This window comes from Anguilla anguilla, chromosome 5 (genome assembly GCF_013347855.1).
Source record: "Anguilla anguilla isolate fAngAng1 chromosome 5, fAngAng1.pri, whole genome shotgun sequence".
NCBI classification, from domain to species: domain Eukaryota; kingdom Metazoa; phylum Chordata; class Actinopteri; order Anguilliformes; family Anguillidae; genus Anguilla; species Anguilla anguilla.
In genome coordinates, this window is record NC_049205.1 from 53,557,063 (window position 1) to 53,581,770 (window position 24,708).

At 45.2% G+C, this 24,708-nt stretch overlaps 1 protein-coding gene across 2 annotated transcripts in view; it reads left to right on the forward strand.

The window, feature by feature from the left end:
- Positions 1-6,806: 6,806 nt before the first annotated feature.
- The window catches only part of mob2a (MOB kinase activator 2a), a 48,504-nt gene continuing 30,602 nt past the window's right edge, over positions 6,807-24,708 (forward strand). Inside the window, exon 1 of one of the 2 annotated variants that reach the window (XM_035418923.1) lies at positions 6,807-7,280. In XM_035418923.1, coding sequence (XP_035274814.1) covers positions 7,264-7,280 — 17 coding nt within the window. In that variant the 5' untranslated portion in view covers positions 6,807-7,263. Of the gene's footprint in view, positions 7,281-23,941; positions 24,032-24,708 lie in introns of those variants that run through there. The other variant, XM_035418922.1, reaches the window with a different exon arrangement.

Below are 24,708 nucleotides of genomic sequence, written 5' to 3' on the forward strand. Positions count from 1 at the left end.
ATCTCGAAGATTTTACGAATCACAGAACCACGTATGAAGGAAGCCCATTCCTGTGAATTTAAATTCAGCTGCTCCGGCACGTAGTGCCATAAACCTCGGCCCTTTTCGCATTCAGTCCCGTATCGGGCCCATTAAGATAGCATTGTGCACTGCAGAATGGCTTTTGTGAGTGGCCTCAGGGGAATTCATCGCACGTAGAACCGCAAAACGCGCTGTCGTCACATTAGCGTCGGCATGTTCACATTCTTTCTTTTTAGTCATTAGTGAAGACCCGCGGGCCGTGCGGGTGTTCCACTTGATCGTCTATTCCGCATCATTCGTTCACCCCTGATATTGGTCACGGACGATGAGAACCCCGGAGCTAGCCGCCTTATTGAGATGCGAATGCATGTGGACCGCGGTGGAGTCGTGTGAGGGTGTGCGTGCGAGCGAGCGTGCGTCTTTCTGGGTGTTTGCGTGCGTGCATGCGTGTCAGGCTTTGTGGTGCCTGGTCGTGGATAGGTCAGTCACGCTACACGGAACGAGGAAGAATGAATGAGCAGGACCCAAGGCAGTACTGAATGGCTTTCTCTTAAAAGCAGGAGGCAGGCTGTTATTTAAGGGAAGCCTTTATCATGGCAGTCGAATGTAGAGGATCAGAATGGCTCAGGCTGCTGTAGAAGCTATAGGCTGCAGGCTCAGGGTGACCTTGCTGCAGATTAAAACCTACTCCTGTCTGCTAATGCATCTTAGGTCTGGGTAGCCTACTGTGCAGAATTTGTTTAAACTCCTGTTTGTCCACAATCAATAACGCACCCGCCCCCTCTGTGGAACTCCTAGATCAGATGGTGCAACAGCATTAAATATTTTTAATGACTGCTTAAGTACAAATTTGCTGACCTCCCCTTCAACAGCACTCATTTATTTCAGGTATGTTGGGTAATACTTTTTTGATTTAGTAATATCATATATATTTTTTAATGATGTTGGATATGAACATGATTCATCACAGAATCTACAGTCAAGCTAATATACTGAAAAGCTAAAGAACTCAGATCTCCATATAGGTTGCATGTGCGTTCTGTGCCAGCAGTTATTAGTCTTAGAGTCTGAGAATGCATGTGTGTTTGATTACTTGATGTGGTTATCTTGTGTATGTGCGTGTGAATATGTGAGATAGATGTGCATGTGCATTTGGGGGGGGGGGGGGGGGGGGGGGGGTAATGTGGAAGTAGAGCTGTTAGCAGGCTTAATGCCTAAAACAGGCCTAATACACGGAAAGTTACATAACTAAAGCTCTGCTTACACTAGCCAGAGTACAAGTATAACATGATTTCTTGCTTTACCCCTTTCCCCACATGAAGGTCATCATTACAGTTGCTCTGGCCTCCGCCCACTTCTCTTTTTTACCTCAGAAAGCAAATGAAAATCTTAAAACAGCCTACAATTTTATGGCAGTGGAGTTACACATTAAAATGGAGTTAATTCTCTGTGTTTATTACTGCAACTGCCTGGCGGCTGTTCATCAATCAGTCCGAACAAAACAAAGCTTCTCTCCGATGTTTCTTCCACTCTCATCACTGAATTTATAATCTATTTGATGATATTGCGTGCTTCGTCTGGTAATGACTGTTGTGGTTCTTCTTGTTTAACTGATGATGATATTAAGATGTGCTAGCAAGTCTGTGTGATTAATACTGTTTATGCAATGCTTGGAGTGCAGGGACCTGCATTTGGTAATTTGATGCTGCCATCTACTGTTAGCTCTTGAAACAATTCCTTGATAATGTTTCGTAACACAAGCTTATCCTCATTCTTTAAGACATTTGTTTTAAGTTGAGTTTCATATTAACATGTATGTTTTAATGTAATTTAATTTATTAATGACTGTGCATAAAATAGAATGCAATTTACAGATTATGTTGTCTATACTGTCTGTCAAATAAAATAAATAAATTGCGTAAAAAGTCCAATCCAAATTTTATAAATAGAAATATCACAGAAAGGATGTTTAAATGGGAAGTGATCTTTTCATGAACTGGCTGTCCTTAAACAGACTTTGATCTAAACTGAAGAGTTTTATGTTTCTTAAGAAGCCTGTAATTGATTCACCATGGTAGTGCAGTGACTAGCACTGTCATCTGACAGCAAGAAGGGGGCCTTTCTGTGTGGGGTTTGCATGTTCTCCCTGTGTACTTGTGGGTTTCTGCCGGGTACAGTCCAAAACATGCAGGAGGGTGATTGGAGACTCTAAATTACCCATAGGTATGAATGTGTGAGTGACAGGTGTGTGGGCCCTGTGATGGATCGGCAAACTGTCCCGGTTGCATTCCTGCTTCTTGCCCACTGAATGCCGAGATAGGCTGAATGCTGGCACAGGCTGGGAGAGGTTTAAGAAAATTAGTGGATGGACGGATAGTTGGTTCCCATTCTCTCATTCATAAAACAATGCCAAAATAATGCAAATTAAAATACGAGTGACATCTTTACTGCCAACAAAACTGAATAAAATGCAAAACTCTAAACTTGCAATGCACACATTGTACTGGAAATCTGAGGGGAGACCATGATGCAATGTTTACCCAGGAAAGAGGCGAAGGAGAAACAGCAAGCGGCAGAGAATAAAGGACAGAGTGCTGACAATGGCAGGTGATTTGCTGACGGTGGAGCCGTGGTAAATCGAAGCCTTCCCGAGACAGGATGTCTGTGAGCGCGTATCCAATAACCTCTCATATGCAGCTCTACGAGTGCGCGGGGTTCGCATTAGGATCGTTCCGGGCTAATGCGCGATATTCCGCAATGTTCCGCGGCATTCTGCGCCATTAATTTTCATGACATTTACTGTGGCATCTCACATTTACATACATTGCATTGCATTTATTTATTTTGCAGAAGCTTTTAGCCAGAGTGACATCCATGGCCATTAATGCAAACAACACAGAGCCCAAACAACTGGAATAACAAGAAGTACCACGACAGAAGACACAATCACGCTATAGATCTTTTTTTTAAAGTATGATTAAATGCAGCTACTAGAGGACTGACATCACTGAAGGGCACCCCCCCCCCCCCCCACTGTGTGACATAAGTAAGATAGCAGACATGACTAATGTGCATAAAATGCATTTCTTCATTTAATTTGTCTCTTTCTCTCTCGCACACACACGAACACACACACTCTCAAACTCACAAATGCACACACAATCATACTTGCAGACATACACACAGAAACACTCAAAACACATACATAAACACTCACATTATCACACACCTGTACACTGAAAGACACAAATGAACAGTCACCCTCACACACATACAGAAAGATATCCAGCCAAACAGAATTATGTAGAGATTTCCTGCTAAAGTTCAAGTGACAAAGCTTAAAACCTCATTTGTGAGCAGACACACAAGTGGTTGTTCTGCTTTTTGCGTTCTTCAATAAAAGCAAAGATCAAGAGCTTCGGTAAGCTTGCATTTATTATTTATACAGCAGTAATGTGAGCTGTCTCTGTTTTAATGTCCTCTAATGGTATCATGAATAACAACCATCAGGTATGAATAAATGATGTGACTTAAACTAACTTCAATCCTTCATTCTGACGAAGCCAGCCTGCACACCAGAGCACAGCATGTTGCTTGTGCCCGTAACAGAGGTGAAAGGGCTCATGGAAAACTCTTTAATGTGGAACATCTGACTTCACACAACATGAACGGCAAAAAAAACAGTTGGTTACATTTCACAATCACAGATTCATCGGTTGGTATATTAATAAAATCTATTTTTGTAAATCCCTTAACCTCCTGAATCCCCAGGCACTCATTCAGAGAGCAGCAGAAGTGAGTTTAAGAGAGGGCAGAGGAAGTGAGTGAGGGCTTGGGGGGAGGGGGGGGGGGAGGGCAAATGGGAACAGTAAATGGAGAGGTCAGGCTCTTCAAGTGAAACTGAGCCCCGTGGCGATGAGGTCATCGCTCAGAAATAACCGTGCTGGCCCGGAGTGCTGCTGCCGATGCAGATGTGTTTGTATTGATTAGTGTCTCTGTATCAGTAACAGGATGGGTTTCAGGAAGTGACCTTGTCTGGCCCAGATAACAGCCCCACAGCGCGGGCTGGAGGCTGGGCTTGGGCACTCTGCGGTCGCCAGAGAGGCACCAGCTCCGATGAGTCAGGTTCCTCCAGTTAACTGCAGATGCACGCACGCGCACACACACACTCATTCACACAGACACACACACACACCCTGGGACCCATGCAAAAACACATTCATCTTTTCAATTTACACATACATATGCACACACACAACTTTCTCTCAGAAAAACACATACTCAGACACACAAAGACAATCTCACTCATGCAAACCAAATATATTACATTACATTTATTTGGCAGGTGCTTTTCTCCAAAGCGACGTACAATAAGTGCATACCGAAGATCACTGGAACAGCTGCAAAACACAGGTCCGAAAAGGTACACAAATACGCATTCACATGTACACTCGACCACCTATCAGAATTTAATTGAACCAGTATGCAGTAATTTATTGTCAATAATAATAATAATAATAATAATATGTTATTGTTATTATTTTAAATGCATTTTACAAATGGTAGAGTCATTATGTTACAGTAATTACTTTTACTAATCATACAATTACATGCACTATTCAAAATACTAAACATGACTAACAGTGGTACTTAAGTTATCTTTTATATCCTGGCAGTACTCAGTATGCGTGGTTGAGAAAGTCGCTTCACCCTGATGCTAACAGAACACACCTGCAGGACCCTGTCCTTCAATGCCTCACCAGGTCACAGCACTGCGCCTACGACATGCCGGACCTCAATACATCAGCCTGCCACAAAATGGCAGCAGGTGGCATGTGGTGAATAAATAGGACCTGCAATCACTCTTCAGCACAGTGAAGTTACCTCACCCTGCTGTCACTTTCATCTCTAAGAACAAATACTATGCTCACTGTCATCACCTTAAATCTATTTAGAGCTCTGCATGGAGCCAACGCTGAACTGCTTTCTCTAGAACCTTCTTTTGATCAGTTACTTTAAAAAGCACCAGGAAGATATCTGCATATTTTCTGTTGAACAAAGGGAGAAATAGCTGTACAGTCAGAACATGAAAATGGAAAAACCAGCAGTAGGCAACAGGTGCATGCAGATGATTGACTATTCGGGTTGAAGGAAAGTTTGCAGTCAGCATGCTGGTTTTAAAAAGACCAAAGTCAAGACTTGCTTTTATTGTCATTTCTTTGGCAACATTAGATTGATGAGGTGAATAAAGTGCCCACTGTTGCTAAAAATGACAGCAGCAAATATTTCTGCAAAAATAGCAAACAATCCTGAGAGGGTTGCAACTGAGAGGAAAAAATCTATTAGAAGCTATATGACAAAACAAAAGGTTTACTTTCAACATTTACCAGTATTATTAAATAAAACATGCACATGAGACATTGTATGTGTTGCCAACGTTCAGTTGTAGATAAAGGACAGGCAAAAATACACTGAAATGCATTCTGATACATTCTGATGCAAGAAACTTCCAAAATAAATGCATCCAAGAACTCAAAAATCGAAAAAGGCATGGTTTCCTTTGATGTTGACATGGATGGAAAACCACACAGAAGAGGCCAGCATTACATGTGAAATACATGTATATAGATGGATATTTCAAACGCACATAAACTTTGAAATGCTTCCCATAGGAACCCAGTTAAAGTTTGACTGATTCTGAGGAATATTTCCTCAAGACATATACTTGAGATACTTCATTCGGCAATGTACAGTGCCCCCTGGTGTACAGCTGGGATATGACATGCTCTCTGAAGAATTTCAACCCTGCTGTTACAGCATTAACCACTCCCCTTAGAATGCTGATTGGAGCTGAGACAGGAGGCAAAGGCACTTTAAGCACGCTCCCCTTTTTCCAAGACGTCACCTTTGACGTTCTCTGGCCCGACTGCAAGGAAGTATTATTTATAGAATCATAAAAAAGGCCACTTACAGCCTCCCGAAAATGAACCTTCTGTAACAAAAAGGCATTGGCATATTAAAAAAGTTTTTGCTCATTTCTCTCTGATTAGAGTCCTGGTAAACATGACCTGAGGTACTTTTTCATCCCTCAGCCACCAGACCAAGGGTAGTTCACTGGCCCCTAATTTAAACCCCAATAGATTTGTGCAAGATAATATACCTGGTCTTGGCTCAGTATTGTAGGCCCTATTTTACCTCTGGAGTGTATATAACAAGTGAGTTCTCACAGGAAGCCCTGATGACTGATGCTGGGACATGAAAGTGTTTTAGCCATGAGTTCTACAAACAGGGTTTTGCATGTCCATACAGTACGTTTAATTTGCCTTGGTTTACGTTTCACAGCTGAAAAACAAAATAAATCATTAAAACTGTGTTGTCAGTGAATCCCAACTAATTAATGTAATAATAATAATAATAATAATAATAATAATAATAATAATAATAAAAGTTATTATTATTGTTATTGTTGTTGTCACTGTAATAATAATATTAACTATTATTATTGTTCATAATAATATTGCTGTTGTTGTTATTATTATTGTTGTTGTTGGTGGTGGTATGGCTGTTGTTGCTATCTTAAAAAAACTTTTTTCCGAAATGTTTTTGTTCTTTTTGAAGATTACTGTCAACCATTTGTAAAGCTTATCCCTCCATGAAATTACATTTTCGTGAAACGTAACAACTACATATCCCAGAGACATTTCCGGCTCGGGTCGCTCGGACAGAACACGTTCCGGGGAACGAAGGAGGGGCGTCCGACCTGTGTTTACTTCCGGATTTCCTGTATGTGGCACAGCCTGGGTCGCAGGCGACGAGAGCGAAGCAGCTCAGTAGCCGATGCAGAGGTTTATGACCGTGGGCAGACGAACAGTACCCCAACAACTCACTCCCTGTGTGTCCTGTGATCTGCAGAACGAGGACACGCAATAGATTAGCAGACGTTCAGCTTAAGTAAAGTTAACCGTGTAGAACATAAACAGTTTCTTGCTCTCCCCCGTGTTGCCTAACCTCAAAGTCAATGCAGCCCCGATTCCTTCGTTCTCAAGAGCAGCTCCGCCGGTCCTGCTGTTTCTATTCATGCTCTTGAGCAGAGCCAAGCCTCAGATCAAGAAAATTCCCTGCAAGCTGAGTTTGGAAGACAGGGAGAGCGACCTGCAGAGAGTAGTTTTCTGAAGTACTGGGGCACCCGGATACAGTGAGGGGACACCTCCAGTTTTCGGTGGATTTATCCTTTCAGCAACCATGGATTGGTTAATGGGGTGAGTAACGTTACTGTAACTGTTATATAGAGTGCACACTCTTCATATTTTAGCACGATCATTTCCCGCAAGAGTGTCTTTTGCGTGACAAATTGACATTCACGGTCGACACTCAAACAACGAAATGCAATGTTCTTAGCTATCCATCGACGTCACCTCATCATGTCATGCGATTGCTGCTAGCCAGCTAGCCAACGTTACTTCGCTTGGTCCTTCTTTCAACTCCAGAGACAATTTCATTCAGATCATTTGAGCAACCCCTGGTCCTGTTACACACAAATTGCTAAGACTGAGGTCGTGAAAATGTATATTTTATAAAACATCGTCACGCGGGCTAGCGAGCTAATTATAGTTTATTCATAGCTAGGGCAGACGGATCAGGCTTAGAGCGTGTCATATTGCTGTGGCAAGGTGCGTTTTGTGGCTTGATCTGTCCGTTCTTTATGGATGCTGTGTTGGCGATATTGGCTGGTCTACACTTTTACAGTACTATATTTTGTTGTGCATGTTCCTAATTTCATTATTAACGTTGACCACAAAGAAAGAAAAAAACATGCAATACATATGCACAGAACTGGATAATATTCGAAGCTGTCTTTCGAAGTTGAATGAAAATAAAGTAAAGAAGACGTTTGTTTCGTTTTTTTGTAAGAAGCAATGTACGTGAACATTTTGAAACACTTGTAGTTAATTCGTTTAACTGGCTAACATACTCATTCAGTCATCATATTGACATATATAGTAAGCACAGCTGCTGCGTCGATCGCTATAAATCAATTTAGAAGACGAAGGGCGATATGACAGTTTAGCTTCAACCCTGCAAGGTTTTGCTGCACGTTTATTCGGCCCCAGTGCTAGCATTAACTGCACCCAGGAGGACGTAATTCTTGAAAAAACCTGTTTAATTGTACGAAACTTTTCCAGCTTTGTCCACTACCACCAAAGTCCTTTTCATTACAAGCTGTTTTATTACTTGTCAGTAATCAGCAGGGCAGTGTAATTGCACGGTTTTCACTTTCAAACGAGGTGAAAGAGGTGGACGGAAAACGTCTAACTTTAATTGAATACCTTTGCTTGTAGCAAAATCGCGTTTTACTGTAATTATTCGCATGCACGTGAGGGTCAGGGCGGGGCGTATGGGGCTTGTTTTTGGAGAGGAATCTCAAAACAACCACGTAACGCCGGTGTCATAGGCTATAGAGACTTTGTCAATTTAATCAAGTCATGGCTTTACAGGTGGCCTATATTCACCTATATATTCGGCCTATAGCGCTATTCTAGCATATTTATGGTAGATTTCAGGACACATTCCTGACTCGCCACAGATAAACTCATTGCATTTGGTCTCTGCGTTTACCGCATTAAGAATTGGATCATTAATGTGATCGTGTGGTACAGTGAGTCTATTCCGAGGTTTGTCCTTCCCAAACTTCAACCCTTGTTGAAATGTCCACTGGAAAAGCTTATATGCCTTTACTAAGTTTTAATCAAAGGAACATTTCGCCATTTGTACCAAAATCCTCTGCATCATGGATCGGTGCTTTGACTCTCACAGACTCTAAGGACGAACGTGGCTTAACTCGATAGCCAGACAAAACCTCTGTTATTAGGCTACTTTATAAGATTATTATTAATAATAATAATAATAATAATAATAATAATAATAATGTATTATGTCATTATTGGCTCTTCATCATAAATTCAGTGTTTTTGGTTTTTATTGGGATAGCAGGTATGGCAGGTAAGCCTTTTGCCAAGTTATGGCACGGCGGGGCATGCTCCATACCTACACAGCGCCAAGAGTTCGGCACTTTTCAAGTTTGACTGGCATTCACGTGAGAACAAAACACTCCTGGCGTGTGATAAATGTCACAGCTTCAGATTTTAAGATGTGGTGCTCTCTGTCACTTGTTCAGCATGTGTAACTGTCAACACTGCAGACAGTAATGTTGCAGGGTCTGTAATGTGTTAATTGAGTTGCACTCTGTAGCCCGAGTTGTTTCTAGGGGTTGTAAATATCCCTGTGAATAGCTGTTCTGTGTTGGCCTGTGTAAAAACAGTGTTCCTCCTTCTCTGTGTGTGTGTTATTGTTCAAACCCTAATTTAGCTACAGTTAGAGAATGGAGTGTGCACCGTGTCAGTGTACAATGGGGCAAAATGACGAGAAATGATGTTGCACAAACCTGATGAGATCAATACTATTACTGGGGTATTCAGAATATTTTTTTAGCCATCTCCTGAGAATATAAAACATGCCTAATCTTTTTATTATTATTGCTTCACCTGTGAAAAGCAGATGGGATTGTCAGAGTGCATGTGGAAGGAGCCTGAATTTCAGCCCTTAATAGTCACACAAGGAAGTGGAACGCATGTAGCTCCTAAGAAAGGTTGTGCTTTTTATTGTGTTTTTCACTTTTTTGTGTGTACATTTTCAATAACAGAAAGACGTGATGTGTGGATCTCCTCCTTGCTTGTGGGAGAACCCAGATGTTTGTTTATGCAAAGTTTCATTCTTGAAGATAAATTTTCATAGATTTTTTTTGTCAGGTAAGATTCAAAAGACAAACGGCTGTGAAATGCATAAGGCATCACCCACAAGACACAAAAACAAAGCAGCCAGAGAGTGTGTGCTTCTCGCTCACGATCCCATTCTTTATGTCAGTTGCTCATCGCTTGAAGTCTGGAAAAATTTTCAAGTTGGAAAAAGATAGACCCTCCACCCACACACACACTGTGAGCATCTTGCCTGAAATGCCTTATCTTGACTCACAGAGACGTGCACCCTGTGAGCTTTACCTGAGGTGGAGCGGCTCACGGTCAGCCCGGTGGGAGGGCTGCCTGGCTAACGCTCAAACTCAATTCATTCACTCTGCTTTCGGGCTTCACTGTGAATCACGGGGCGGCCCGCTCGCCGTCGCACCCCGATGTGATCTACGGCGGCCGTTTTCCGTCCGCGGACCGGATTCGAGGGGGGGGGGGGGGGCGGTGCTCTCGGTGATTTACGGAGATCATTACCTTCGCCCCAAGGTTGCGGGGCCAGGTAATCATGAGTTCACTCTCCGCTTGGCCACACTCTATTTACTGTTCGGATCCATCACACCCGGCCCTCCGTCATGCCGCCTCGGCCATTTTCTGTTTACGGAGATAACTGCGCTCGATGGAGTAAGCATTTCTCTTTGCGGCGGCGTGTTGACGCATCACGCTCCGGGGGCAATATGAGGAAATGATATATGAGATGAGAGTCGACTGCGGGCCTCCTCTGAATCTGATACTGCTCGTGTGCCTGGAGTGAAATGCACCGGCCTGAGGAGTGTTTTATTGTCCTGTTAAGCCCCGTTTATCGTTTTCTTTTATTCAGGCGGGATATTTTCTCATTTCACTTTGGCCTGCTCATTTTTTTGTATTCCTTTTGTTCTCATTTTATCTCGCGTAGTTACACATTAAAGAAGAAAATAATTATTAATAAATCAAAAATCATTAAAGTGACTTGAATGTGGTGGGACTTTGAATACCACGTGAATGCTGACCACAGTGTTTATGTAGCAGTTTTTATACGTTTGCTGTGCTGTTAGAGAATGTACCTTCCGGGTGTTTGAGTGGGAGAAGCAGCCGGAACACTGGTGTTGTGTGTGTTGAAGTGTATTACATCATAGTGGATCTTACACGTTTGATCACGGTGTGTGAGGGATGGGGATTTTACAGATCTTATCATGTTTTAACCATTGTCAGAATTCTTTACATTTTCAAATATTTTTTGTTTGAGATTGGTATGTGGGCTCTGTTTTGGGTTTTTATTTCCGTTGCGTGTGTTTCAGTTTAAATGAATGTGCTAACAGAAGGCCATCTGTGTGTAAATGCATCTGACCCTTCCTATGGTGCTCACCATGTGTTGGATCATCTGAATCCATAAGACAACCTGGCACTTACCCATCTGAAGGGGAGTGTGTGTGTGTGTGTGCGCGCGCGTGTGTGAGCATGAGCATGAGTGAGGGGGGTGGGGCAGTGCCTGTGTTTGTGTCTGTGTGTATTCCAATATGTGTCGGATTTGATGTGTGGGTGTGTGTGTATTCATGTATTTTTTTGTGTATGTGTGTACATACATATGTTTTGAATATCAGTGTCTGTGAGTGTGTTGGATGTGTGTCAGCTCTGATTGCATTGGCTGGAGGAAATGGTGATTATGTATAATTAGATGTGTGCTGACTCCCCAGCTCAGACAAAAGCCTTGCTGGCTGTCTTGACCTACACTCTCCATGTTAGGCCTAATCTTTGCTTTGGCTTATGGATCAGTCTCATCTGAATAAAAACAAAGGACAGGGCTTTTTGTGTGCGTGTGTGCTTGCTGAAAGTGCCACAGTGACAGGGGTGTAGCCTGGTAGTTGTAGTTCTTTCTATGCATCAGCATTATTTCACAGGAAATGGAACTGGGAGAGGTCTTAAGTGGGTCATTCGGCTTACTGTGAGCTTCAGGCTGAACTCTACGGTCACCGGGTCAGGCCTCAGTCTTGGCTACTGTTACACAGCTGGTCTCTTCCCGCCTGAGGTAGAGCAAGTTACCGTTGCCCAGGTTACTGCCTGCGTTTATCACTGGTGATCCTCTGATTGGTGCAAGCACTCCACTGCAGCGCTGTGTGAACTGCAGGGTTTAAATGAGCACAGGCCTGGGTATTGGATGGCTGCATGTGATGCAGCTGTGGGGCTCATTTTGTGTGTGGTGCAGTGGTAAGAGCTAAGAGGTACCATTAGTGATTCCTAATCAGGGAGGGGGGGGTGGGGCTGCTAAAAAAATCATAATTGTTAATGAGCTGAAAGACCTGCAGGATAAATTCTCTCAGTGGGAGAGCGAGCAGGGCGAGCTAAGAGCTAAGAGCTGCCTTCAGAGGCCTTAACTGAATTAAGAGATTGGTTATATCAGCTTCTCCGGTCTGTTTTTTCGCTCTCTGAGCTGGTGTGGCACCTCAGTGAGATTAAAATCCCATTCAGGGCTGTGTTTAAGGGACTGTATGTCCGTCTCCGAGTTAGCGATGTTCCCCGGCTTCAGATAACCGTGGCTGGAACGGAAACAAAACAAATGGCGACCGGAGGCATGCAAACCGACGGCACGGCAAATGGGTTTCAGGGCTCTGGCCGTTGCCCACTAGTCGGCGCTCGGCGAAATGGCGTGAGCTCACCTGTCTGATAGGACTAAGCACCGGTGGTGTCAGAATAACAGTCCTGTTAGTTTGGCCCAATGAGCTGCTGACACAGCCTGAACAGAAAGGAACATCCTCCTGCGTTTATGTTTATCATGAACCCTTCTCACTAATGTGGCTGATAAAACTGGTTGAAATGGCCAAGCTTTTATACCGTTGTGTATAGGGACATATCACAGGGTCTTCCTACAGTATACCTGCAGTAACAGTGCCCCAGGCTCAGTTCAGGCTTGGTCCTGCTGTGCTTTCTGGAGCAGGCTTTCAGAGGAGTTGTCTTCATGAGGCTTGGGCAGACAGGAAGTGCTGAAGATCTGGGGAAAAAACAGGTGACGGTCACAGGAAGTCCTCAAATCCTGTGCAAACACCGGTCATTTCTATATTAGTTGACCAACAGCTACAGAGGGTATTGCGTAACTTCTTTAATTGTTTACCCTGCGATGGGGAATGACCAAAGAAGGTGCCAGTAGCCTGAATTTATGTTCTTCTAATGTTTTTTCAAAGCAGAGATGTTGATGAGATCGTAGCTATGGAGATTCTGCTTGTTGTGCACACCCACCTTATTGCAGGTTGGTCCGGGTGTTCCTTACTGCCACAGTGAGGCGTTACATCAGTTTGTTTTGCACGGAGTCAGAAGTGTGCCCCCTTATGCAGACATTGGGCCTGTCGAACTGCAGTGCTCTGGGATGGACAGAAAGAGAGAGAGAGCGAAAGAAAGGGAGAGGAAGTCTATTCAGCAGAGAGCAGGACTGGGTGTTTTTTTTCTGCACCGTCAACAGAAAGCCAGGAGTCTGGGCGTGGATGGGCCGACTTTTACAGACAGAACAAAAGGCATTAAGCACACAGAGCTGTCATCAAATCCGCTTTTCTGGGGCCCCCTGAATGGGCCCGGTGGTGAAACGGGGGTACGCCTCATGCAGGAAAAGCAGGTGCACTGGCCGCTCCCCCCCCCCCCCAAACTGAAGGTCAGCACAGATTCTATTGGTGCAGCAGATAGTCAGCTCCATGGTCCTGACATTGAATATTTTGTCTCCTTGCTTTGGAAGTCTAAACATTCCAAAGTCATGGGCTTACTGTATACTGTAGTTCCGGAGATGGACACAGGAGCTGACTATCCATTTAGAATCTGTGGAGGAAGCTCTGTGTTCGCGGACAACCTTTCATTTCTGCTTTTGTGCTTCTTCGTGGAACCTGGTTAAAATGCTTGTTTTGCACGGGGCCCTGGGGTTATGACAGGTTTTTTTTGCCGTAGTAAATTTTGATGTACTGAGCCTGACATTTGTTCGTGTTGGGAAACAACGTAAATATACAGTGGCTCCCAACAGATGGAGCAGCACTTATAAATATTTGTATATTGGTAAGCAGATTTGTGTTCTGGAAGGTCGGATGCGTGCAGTGGTGATGTTTATCCACTGCCTTGCCGCATATGTAGCCCTGTAGCCTGAAACCACAGATGCTCTATGCTCTCCTCTATGCTCACTGTCAGACACTGTGTTCTGGTGATGGCAGAGATTATGACAGTAATGCCTTGCATGGTTTTTATATTGTAATAGATAGGTGCAAAGTTGGTAGCGAAGACGGCAGTAAAAACAGCGCATGCATTAAGAGGAGGATTTACAGGGTACTTCGGATGCCTGCGTGGCGGTTGTTTTTATATTATTTTTAAGAGTGTGCCTTTTTACAGTGGAGAAGTAAAGTAGGTGTTTAAATGGCTTTCTTCAGGAAGATGTGATCTGCTCTCTCTCTCTGTCTCTTTCTCTCGCTCTCTTTCTCTCGGTCTGTCTCTCACTCTCTCTCTGTCTCTCACTCTCTCTCTCTCTCTCTGTCTCTCACTCACTTACTCACTTTCTCAAGCTCAGGCATGTTTTGGTGAGTCTTGCCCACACTGCACTGCAGGGGCTTGCGTTTGGTGCTCAGATCTCATTCGGTTTGCTGCGGATCAGAGCAGAAGCGGTCTGCGTTCGTGCACTTTAAACGCAGGTTTCAGAGAACGCAGATCTGCCACGGTCACGGTCGCGGTCGGCTTGTTTTGAGCGCGCGTGACAGAGGCAGCTGAAGCTCTGCTGAGCGGGGCAGAGACCGCGGTTTAATGTTTGTGCCGCTGGCCCTCGTACCTCTTGCACGCAGCCGTCCAGATGGCTAGCCACATCATGCTCGGCCCGCCTCAGGGTTTTTAGCCTAACGCCGCGTATCTCCAAACTCGACCTGAAGGGGGATGCTCAGGAACTGACCGAGGTGGCAGTTTGCAAGTTCGCCTTTTTTATTTTACTTAGGCTACATCTAGCTGTAGTGGTGGTTTGCTTGGCATGTTCTCTAAGTTCCTTTGGCTAAAAGGTGCAGCTAAATTTCCATTATAGTGCCCCCATCCATATTCCCCCACGTCCTTATGAACCCCTAGTGTTGTTGCTCTGTGAACATAAAGCCACTCATGCTCCTGTTTTTCAAGTTTGTAATCCCTTTCTGAATATGCGAAACCCATCTTTTAATTTGTCTGTGGAGCCACTGTAGTATTTTTTGTACCGAGGGGGAGAAAAAACTGTCAGAGCCCTATTGTTTATCTTCGCTCTATAGATTAACTAATGTGATTAGTGTTATCCTGGGAGGGGAGAACGAGGCTATATTACAGAGCTTTAATGGGAACAGACTGGTGACTGCAGGGAGTCTGGAGGCAAAAGCAAATGATAGACACATGAATGCACTCTGAAACATGCATGAAAAATGCATGTTAAATATACAGGTCGGCTCGCCTTCTGTCTGCTGCGTATAACAACAGTACAAGAGGATTACACGGAAAGTTGCTTTTGGATTATGACTGAGCACCCCCAGCTTTTACAGGGAACAAAAGCATACAACACCAAAATATTTACAGCACTCAAATGCAAATGTGTGGCAGTTCAACTGTGCGTGTGTGTGTGTGTGTATGTCTATTGATTATGACCATCAAAAAAAAAAACAAGAACATAGATTAGTGCTTTTGGTTAGCCTAGCATTGTGGACCAGAGAGTGTTAGCCTAGTGCTGTTGGCTAGACAATATTAGACTAGCTTTGTGGACCAAACTAGGTTAGCGTTGATACTGTTGGCCAGGCAGTGTTAGACTAGCATTGTGGAACAGACGGGGTTGGCCTTAGTGCTGCTGGCCAGACATTAGACCAGCATTGTGAAACAGATGGGGTTAGCCTTAGTGCTGTTGGCCCATCAGCGTTAGACTAGATTTGTGGACCAAACGGGGTTATCCTTAGTGCTGTTGGCCCGACAGCGTTAGCCAAGTGCTGTGGAGATGGCCTTTGGGCCAGTTGGAGTTAGCCTAGCGCTGTACGTGCCCAGGATAGGTCTCTAATTGGATTACCCGCCGTTATATCAGGCCAGTCACAGAGTTGCGTAAGTCCTCGAGGGATCCTTGAGCCTTGTTGTGCATTCCAGCAGAGGCGTGCAGGACAGGTTCCGGGCCCAGGCCCCCCGAACCCCTGTCTACATGAAGCCACAGCCTCCGACACCCACCTCAGACACTGTAACACTATCACTGAGTGAAAGGTGGCTGGTCAACATGGATGAATTCCAGAGGATCTCAGTGGTCTTTGATGTCTAATATTGGCATGATGTCATAATATCCTACTTGTTTTATTGAAGTGTCATTTTCCACTCGTGGGCATTGCAGTTGTTATCCTACGCTGTTCCCTGATGCCCCTGCACAGCTCACCCTCCCATTCAGGCTCTAAATGAGATTACTGTCCCAGTGTGAAGCCCTGGTGTGAGTCCTGCAATGGGCCATACATGCTTACTGCATAATTACAGCAGGCAGGAAGGGGAGGAGCTTTCTAGGGATGGACCCGCCCACTCTATCTGTTACTAATGCATGTCTGTGTTGGCAAGTACTGTATGTGTCTATGTCTGTGTGCTGTACATCCATATATATATATATATATATATATATATATGGATGTATGTGTTTATATATGCATGTGCTGGCATTTGCCTGTGTTCACATATGTGTGAGTCTATATTGGAGGTGGAAAGTCAAGGGGTCAGAAAATAGAAGTCCTGCCATGTGTGTCTTCCACCCATGAACTCTGAAGCCAGCTAGTTTCAGTAATTAGGCTAGTTATACCACCTGGCTGAGGAATAGTTCTAATTAGCAAATCCAGGTGAAAAATACTGGGGTGGAAAGAATAGTGAGAGTGTGTTGTGTAGTGCATTGGAGCTGGATTGCGTGTGAACCTCTGTACATGCTGATTATGTCCATAACTACATTAGGGCTAAGTGGGTGCAGTATGTTCTTCCTCTGCACTTGATTACAGGTTAATGTTGTTATTGAGGCTCCTCTCTGAGGATGATGGCCTGTTGTATCTCACGCTAACATGAATGCTGCTGCAGATCAACACAAGTGGGCTCAGGCCTGACCCTCTGATTTTAGGGGCGGGTCCTTGGGTTTGTGGGCGGGTCCACTGATATTAGAGCAGATACTCAGGTTGACTGATTGCCTTGGCTTTGCTGTGTTCAGTGTCTTATTTTCTAAAGACCACAGTAACTGCTGAAGCTGCATTTATTTTATTAAAAGCAGAAGTAGGGGCTTTTTGGTATGGAAGGCCAGAGTCGTTCCTGTCTGTATTAGGAGGATTAACCTGCAGGTTCCTCTCAGGCAGGCATTTTTACTGAGAAATCGCTAGCGCTGAATAATGCATGGAGAGCCTTTACAAGCAGTGGGCCAGCAGACTGTCTCAGAAGCCATGTTCACTGGGCACATGACGGAGTAATGGCTGATTGAGCAGGGCTAATTGAGTCCTGTGTTCATATCAGGCTCCATAGCATGCCTGCCTGCTGGCTTCACTGTGGCTACAACCAGCACTGACCCGGTCCTGAACAGGCCTGCACCCCAATGATGACTCGGTCCGACCAGGTCTGCACCCCAACGGTGACCCGGTCCGACCAGGTCTGCAGATGGGCAGGAATGTGGGTTTGTCGGGTTTGTGGTTTTACTGACACTGCATACACTCGTCCTTTCACGCCTAAATAACCATCCCTGGCCATCTAAGGAACAGAAAGGCCCTGGCAGCTCTTAGCACTGAATTAGTGCACGTGTGCAACCGTGTCCCAGTGAAGGTGTGACACCCATGGGCAGTAATGTGGGCTTCTTGGGTGTGGCTTTAGTGACACTGTGTACACACTCATCCTTCATGCTTGCATAACCATCCCTTCCAGGGTCGGGCCCTCATCTGGAGACCCGTGCTGCTGGTGGCCTGGAGTCCTCGGGGCTCGGGGCCGGTCTGCTGAGCTGGCCCGGGGCGGGCGGCCGTATGTCACCCCCCCGTTAGCGGCCGCCGTGGCGGGAAGGCCATCGCTTCACAGGCTGTTTCAGAGCGGGATCAATGAGCGCAGTGTCAGTTCAGACAGGGCAGTTAAACACAGAATATTAAACTCCATATTAAACCCCATACGTCTCCTACATTCAGCGCTGTCGGGTCGAACAGCAGGTGCTGTAAATCTGGAGCACTAGTAAATGTGTTCTTGTGCTATAATGTGCACTGTGGTGTGGGCTCTAGAGCGCCCTCTGGTGTGGGCTCTCGTGTGCACTGTGGTGTGGGCTGTAGTGTGCACTGTGGTGTGTTCTCTAGTGTGCACTGTGGTGTGGGCTGTAGTGTGCACTGTGGTGTGGGCTGTAGTGTGCACTGTGGTGTGTTCTCTAGTGTGCACTGTGATGTGGGCTCTAGTGTGCACTGTGGTGTGTTCTCTAGTGTGCACTGTGGTGTGTTCTCTAGTGTGCACTGTGGTGTGGGCTCTAGTGTGCACTGTGATGTGGGCTCTAATGTGCACTGTGGTGTGTTCTCTAGTGTGCACTGTGGTGTGGGCTGTAGTGTGCACTGTGGTGTGTTCTCTAGTGTGCACTGTGGTGTGGGCTGTAGTGTGCACTGTGGTGTGGGCTCTAGTGTGCACTCTTGTGTAGAGAGAAGTGTGTATTCTGGGTGCACATGGTGTCTGGTGTTTATTTGAGTTTGTTAAGAAGAGTAAATAACATACAGTTGAATTTGCAGTACTGTAGATATATCTTTGAAAGCCTACAGGAGCTCAGTGTGAATCTTTGGGGTGGCACATGATTGTAAACCATGAGGAAATGGGTCTGTGTTTGGGGTGGTTTGCTGGGCTGGGGGAAGAGTGAGTGCTGGGCACTGTCATTAAAGCATGGTAACCAATCAGCTGGGCTCTGGAGCTGGTGGAGGGAAGCATGTTTCAAAGGGGGGTTCAGTTCTGCTGATGGGGGGGGGGGGGGGGGGTTTGCATTGCAGTGGCTCCGTGGGAGGGAGCAGGGGTGGGGGTGGGGGTGCTGCCAGGATTTTTCCTGTGTAGAGAATACGGAGGCAGCCACTTCCATCAAAATTTTGTGCCGCCTCTACGAAATTCTGACTGGCGTCGGCACAAAAAACATACAAATACAAGCGTTGCGTTCCACTATGGCGCTGTGATGTAATCAGCACACTGCACCAGGAAGGGCACCACTGAAGAAGAACGCTCAGAATGCAGAGTTCACTGCCTTCTCTCAGATAGCCTAAAAAATTATCTTTTGCACCCAGGCACTTCCAGTATTTTCAGAAAAGATTCCTAAATGACATCCTATCAGTTTAATGTTTTCAACTTTGCATGAATGGTGCATAGAATAGCCAATTTCCAATCATTTCTGGCTGTTAAAAAGTATAATGCACATTACTAAGATGTGGTAGATTTGATCATGTGACCGTGATTAAAGTAGCCTACCACCTCTGCCTCATTTTTAGCTGGGAATAACCCTGGCTGCATCTAAAAGGTCCGGCCCATTTGCATTCTGGGGGATGCAGACAGCATGGACAGGTACTGCCCCATATGTGCCTTGTATTAGCCCCGCCCACCACTATTTACACTGTACACAGTCCACCAAAGTCCAGCATTCTCACTGCATAACAGCATGTCCCATGATTCTCTCTAACTGCTGTCACATTGAGGCTATCACCCATTAAGTACGCTATGCCTGTAAACAGATACAGCACAGTTTACAGCTCAGCCCCCCAACACATGGAAACACAGCGTGTACACACAAACAAGCACACGCACACATACACACACGCACATATCAACATCATCATCATTATCTCTGCGCTATATATAAGTGCAGACAACTGTAGCATAGCTGGTGCATTGGAGCACTTTGCCTAATGCATCCCTAATCTGATGGTACTGTGCTAGCGGGCTGCCTGTCTCTCTGTGTTAATAAAACAGCATCGCAGCGCCAGAAGGATTAGCAAGCAGAACAGCCTTACAAAATAATAAAATAGCTGTGCCTTTAAAAAGCGTGAAGGCATTAGTGCTGTAAGCCTTGGCTGCAGAAAGGCCTGTTTGTTAGGCCTTTGTATCGCAGCGGGCAGGGCGGGAGCACGGAAGCTCGCGTGTCTGGCGTCTTGCCCGCAGCGCCGCTCGTCCTGCGTCTTGTAGGCTACCACCTGCAGCTGGAGATTCTGTCACTCGCGTCGCGATTTGCCGGGCAACAAGCGAACTCCATAAACGGGTTTGTGTGCTAGCGGAACTGAAAATAAACAGCAGCTGTGCAGTACTTGGGCTCCACTCCCGCTGCGGTGAGCTGCAGAAGCGCATGCGACTGCACGAAGAAAACCGCCATTAAAAAAACAAAAAACGTTTCTGATAAAACTATGTAATATGTGATGTTGCAATTCACCCCAGATAGAGCAGGTCTCTGTTCTCCGTGCCCTGTGCTGTTCAGGTAGGGCACATAGCTGAAATTCGTGTTGTAGCCACAAGGGGGGAGCATACCACCAGGAATGTCCTGACCCTACAAAACTTCACCCTTGTGTTCGATTGTTAGATCCTGTGAAAACCAATTCGGTTTGTGTTTGAGTTACCTCTGTTTTTATACTTACATTTTCAGTTTTTTATTTTATGTATATTTTTATATAATTCTCTGTTTTTGCTTTCGTTGGGTGTGCATATGTTCTTTATGGCTTATTGGGAGTATGGGACACGAGTGAAGAACAGCGGAATGTTCTGTCCTGCTTGCGTCTTTGGCAAAGACGTGAGAGAGCGGCTGACCGTGAAATGAGATCATGGTGTTATATAACGGCAGCTCCTGGGCCTTGCGTCAGCAGCGAGAGCTCCTGCCGCACTTCTCAATGTCACAAGAAATCGTGTTGTGTGCACATCAGTACCTCACAGTAGCTCAACGATAGCATCTCCTTTCAGTTCCTCTGATTTGTCCAGGCGCAGGACAGCAGCACAGGTCGCCCCGCAGTACAGAAATTTGTTCCTCTCTCAAGCGCTTTTACTGTCTTTGTCCAGTAAGTGGCGCCAGAGCACAGCTTCTGATAATTCATTAACCCTGCTGCGCTTTGAACCTTTGGAATACGACTTGCATCCCCTCCATGAAAAGAGCATCTTGACTCATATTCACAATAATATTAATATTCATACTCTGTCGTACAGTGTCAGCGTTTTACTATTTCTTGGGAAGTGGCAGGGTTGGGAGAATTGTTTAAATGCTGTTGACGATCCACAATTTCTGTCCAAAGACCTCAGGTGATATCACCAAAAAGGAATGTATTCTTTGAGATGTCTCGCTGATGTCATACTGGTATTCAGGTGTGGGACTGCTGTTGCTGTGGAGACAGGAGAGGCTGCAGCTCTGCTTGGCGCGGGTGGGGGGGGGGGCTGTTTGCATTCAGAGGCTCAGGCAGGGAGGCAGTGATGGAGCACCTGAGTTCTCAGGTTAAACAGGACTGTAATGAGCTGTCAGTGTTCACCCCAGCGAGAGGAAGGTGGAGAAGCACTTACAAGTCAGCCATTCAAACACACCACAGTCCTCCAGGCAAACTCTACCCTCCTCCATACACACTCCACCCCCCTCCATACACACTTCACCCTCCTCCATACCCTCTCCCCCCTTTACCAGACCCCCAGGTCCTCTGAGAAGCCTGGTTCCCTGTCTCTAGGCCATTGCCAGGGAGAAGGTGGAGGCTGGTTAGTAAAACAGGCCTAATTTGGCCACCTATAGGAGTGGATATGTTTTTAACCTTGTGTGGCTGAATGCACCACAGTAACACGTTCACCTGCCTGTTGGCTGCATGCCATCTCCTTTTAAGGAAACCCCATTCAGCTCTTACTCCCCATCTGAGTATATTTCCACACCTAAGGGGGGTTATCAGAGGTGGGTTTTTTATTTCAGTATGGTGGTGGTCCTGCGACGCGCTTGGGTTTGGAGGGGGAATTTAAAAAGGGAACAGATGTCTCTGTCAAATAGTTTTCAGCGTTCATGGTTTGACACCCAGCTCTGGTGATTTTGGCTGATTAGATGAGAAATAGTTGCTTTGGTTCCTTTTTTATGTCCCATTAGCATTCAGTTCCATGGGAGAGTAAACTTAATAAAACTGCAATTATACAATAGAACTGCATTCTGTGTGTGTGTGTGTGTGTGTGTCTGTGCGTGCATGTGCTTGTGTGCGTGTTTGTGTGCGTGCGTGTGTTTGTGCTTTGTGTGTGTGCGTTGTGCGTGCTTGCGTGTGTTTGCACGTATCGGGGGGGGGGGCTGCTGAGACTGCACAGTAAATAAACAGGTAATTACTCCACCCCCTGGCCCCAGAGCCCACAGGACCCTGAGCTCTCTGCCTGTTGTTAGGTTGCGTAACCGTGGAGACTGTGGCAGACGGGGATCGATGGGCCTGAGTGATGCGGGAGCTGTTATGGTAATAAACTGCTGGGGTGCGCTCGCACAGTTAGCCCATAGCTGTGACTCACACAGGGCCGCTAAGCTCCAGAGCGCCTTCCATAGCGTCTGGCGGCGCGGACGCGTGAAGGTCCCTTCTGAGCGTGCGGCCGAAGGTCGCCGGGGGCAACGCTGTGGTGGCGATGAGGCCGCATCTCTGTGCCGTATCACCATACAAAGCATTATAAATAAAGGGTTGTGAATGGGATAGACATGTTTCTGATGGCCAGTGTTTGGAACAGGTTGATTGCTGTAATTCTCACATTTGGGACTGGTAGAACTGTCAGGTGTGGCTTTTTGCATGGTCTGTATTTTATTGCATCCTCAATTTCTCCATCCCAGATCCCTTTCACATGAGGCTCTTCAAATGATGCTGCATGCTCAGGACCTTCAAAAAAATATAAATGTACTTTCTATCCACCAGACTGGGTGGTCCATCAGACCCTAAATTTTCACTGAATAATTTTTCCTTCTGATGAACTTTTATTGAACTTTCCGTTAGAATTATAGGATTTAATATAGACGGTTATCTCATTGCAGCCATGTAGGGCATACACTTGCATAATGGTTATATTTAGTCAGGTTGCATTGAGAAACGTCCCGGTACATATAGCAATGGCAACTTAACTTTTATCGAATTCTTTATTACTTATTGTTTGAACGGATATAGCATGTTTTAAACATATTTGATCATTGATATGTAAAGTCTCGCCGACAATTGGGGGTTAAAGGGACGTTCGCAGGCCTATTATTAGTGAGTATAATTCTCGTCAGGGTTTGGCAGATGTACGGTGGTGCTCGGGTTTGTTCGTCTGCCAGTGTACTATTACGAAAAATACCCATGAGCAAGGGATGATGAAGACCACGAAACTTGAGAGGTCGGTTCTTGCCATGTTTATTGAAACCAAACGGAGGGTCGAGAAGGGGGAGGCCCGGCATTTACTGTAACGATTGTTGCCTTTTTTGTGTGCGCAGTTTTTAAATCGCTAAATGCAAGTAATTATTACGTTTGTTTACGTGAAATAATAGTGATTGGGCGGATGGCTGTAGATTACGACTCCTACTCCAATTTTTATTAATTATGGTGTTGTTTTTCTGTCGCTCCATGAAACGACTCACACCCAGCTGCAGCCTAATTAGACGGTGTGTTTGTGCAATTTACAAGTTGCCCAAGCGTGAAAGAAAGGGAAGAGGTAGCTTTTGATTGCTTTGGTACAGACACGAAAGAAGTCAAAGGCTGATTGGGATTTTAGACAGCAGCACAGAGCCGATCGAGGTTTACACTTAGCTGTAGGCTATCTTCATCATTTATGTAGTTAATAGTCTTAACGCGGTTGCATTAATATGATCGCAAAAATTACAGTCCACGAATGAAAATCGTCTCGAATGATCCATGTGCTTAATCCAATGTAACATTTTTTTTGCCTAAACGCGCCAGACTGGATGGACGGAATTTTTGCAGTGACTAAATAAGGAATCAGCTGTGGAAGAACAAAGGCAGCCTAGTGGAAAATATCTAAAAGCGCAATCTTCATCGTGGTTTCCATTTGACAAGTCAGTGGAAAACATCTTCAAATTCCGAAAAAGAATAAAAAGCATGCTTTTTCCGCCGCATCAGTTCCTCATCTGAACCCTACAACAAAAGCTCTGATATTTGTGATAACCCTTACGCTGTCCTTAGGCAAACTTTGGTCAGGAAAGGACTGTATTAGAAGCTACTGTTTTCTTTGTGAACAGACGACTGCATCCCTTCAATTCTGGATTACTTCACCCGCATCTTGTATGGCAGAATGAGGTTAAAGAGGAACGGTTTCTACACAGTGAATCGGTAAGGTCTTATCAAACGAGTTTCATTATGTTTTTTATTTTTTAGACTTGTAATAGTATGACTCATGATGCTAAAACATTACTTGCACCAATAGATACTTAATATACTTCCAATGAACACGGTTTTCGTTTGCGCATACTGTTCTGTTGGGCACGGGTAGGGTAACAAATTTCAAAGACGCACACAGACTGTTGGAAAGAACCGCAATTTTCCTGCCCGTCCTCTCATCACTTAGCAACTCGGGCCTGGTCTTGTGTACATAATGCCTGCCTGTTCTCTTTCAGCTATGTGTACATCTAAGGCTATCACTTTTAAAACGATTAGACTGGTTTCTGGGTAAAGCACGCCTCCCCTCTGTTATCTGCAGATGTCAGCACAATATTGTTTTTTTTAGCACTACGGTCCCAGACGTCGATGCGGTATTCAGTTGGTTGAGTTAACTTCCCTCCTAATGCCAGGTTTCTCCCGCTCTGTTGAAAATGTCGCGTAGCTGCCGTTAATGACACGTGTACTAACAGTAATTTCCTTCCTGACTCCCCTGGTCCCACCATTGTTACCCCATGAGCCATTATCTGTTATCAGCCCGACCAATCAACACTTAGGCAACAGTTTTCATCTGGGTTTTGTCAGCTGTTCTTGTGCAGTTAAATGAATGTGTTTGCCTGTCTCTGTTGACA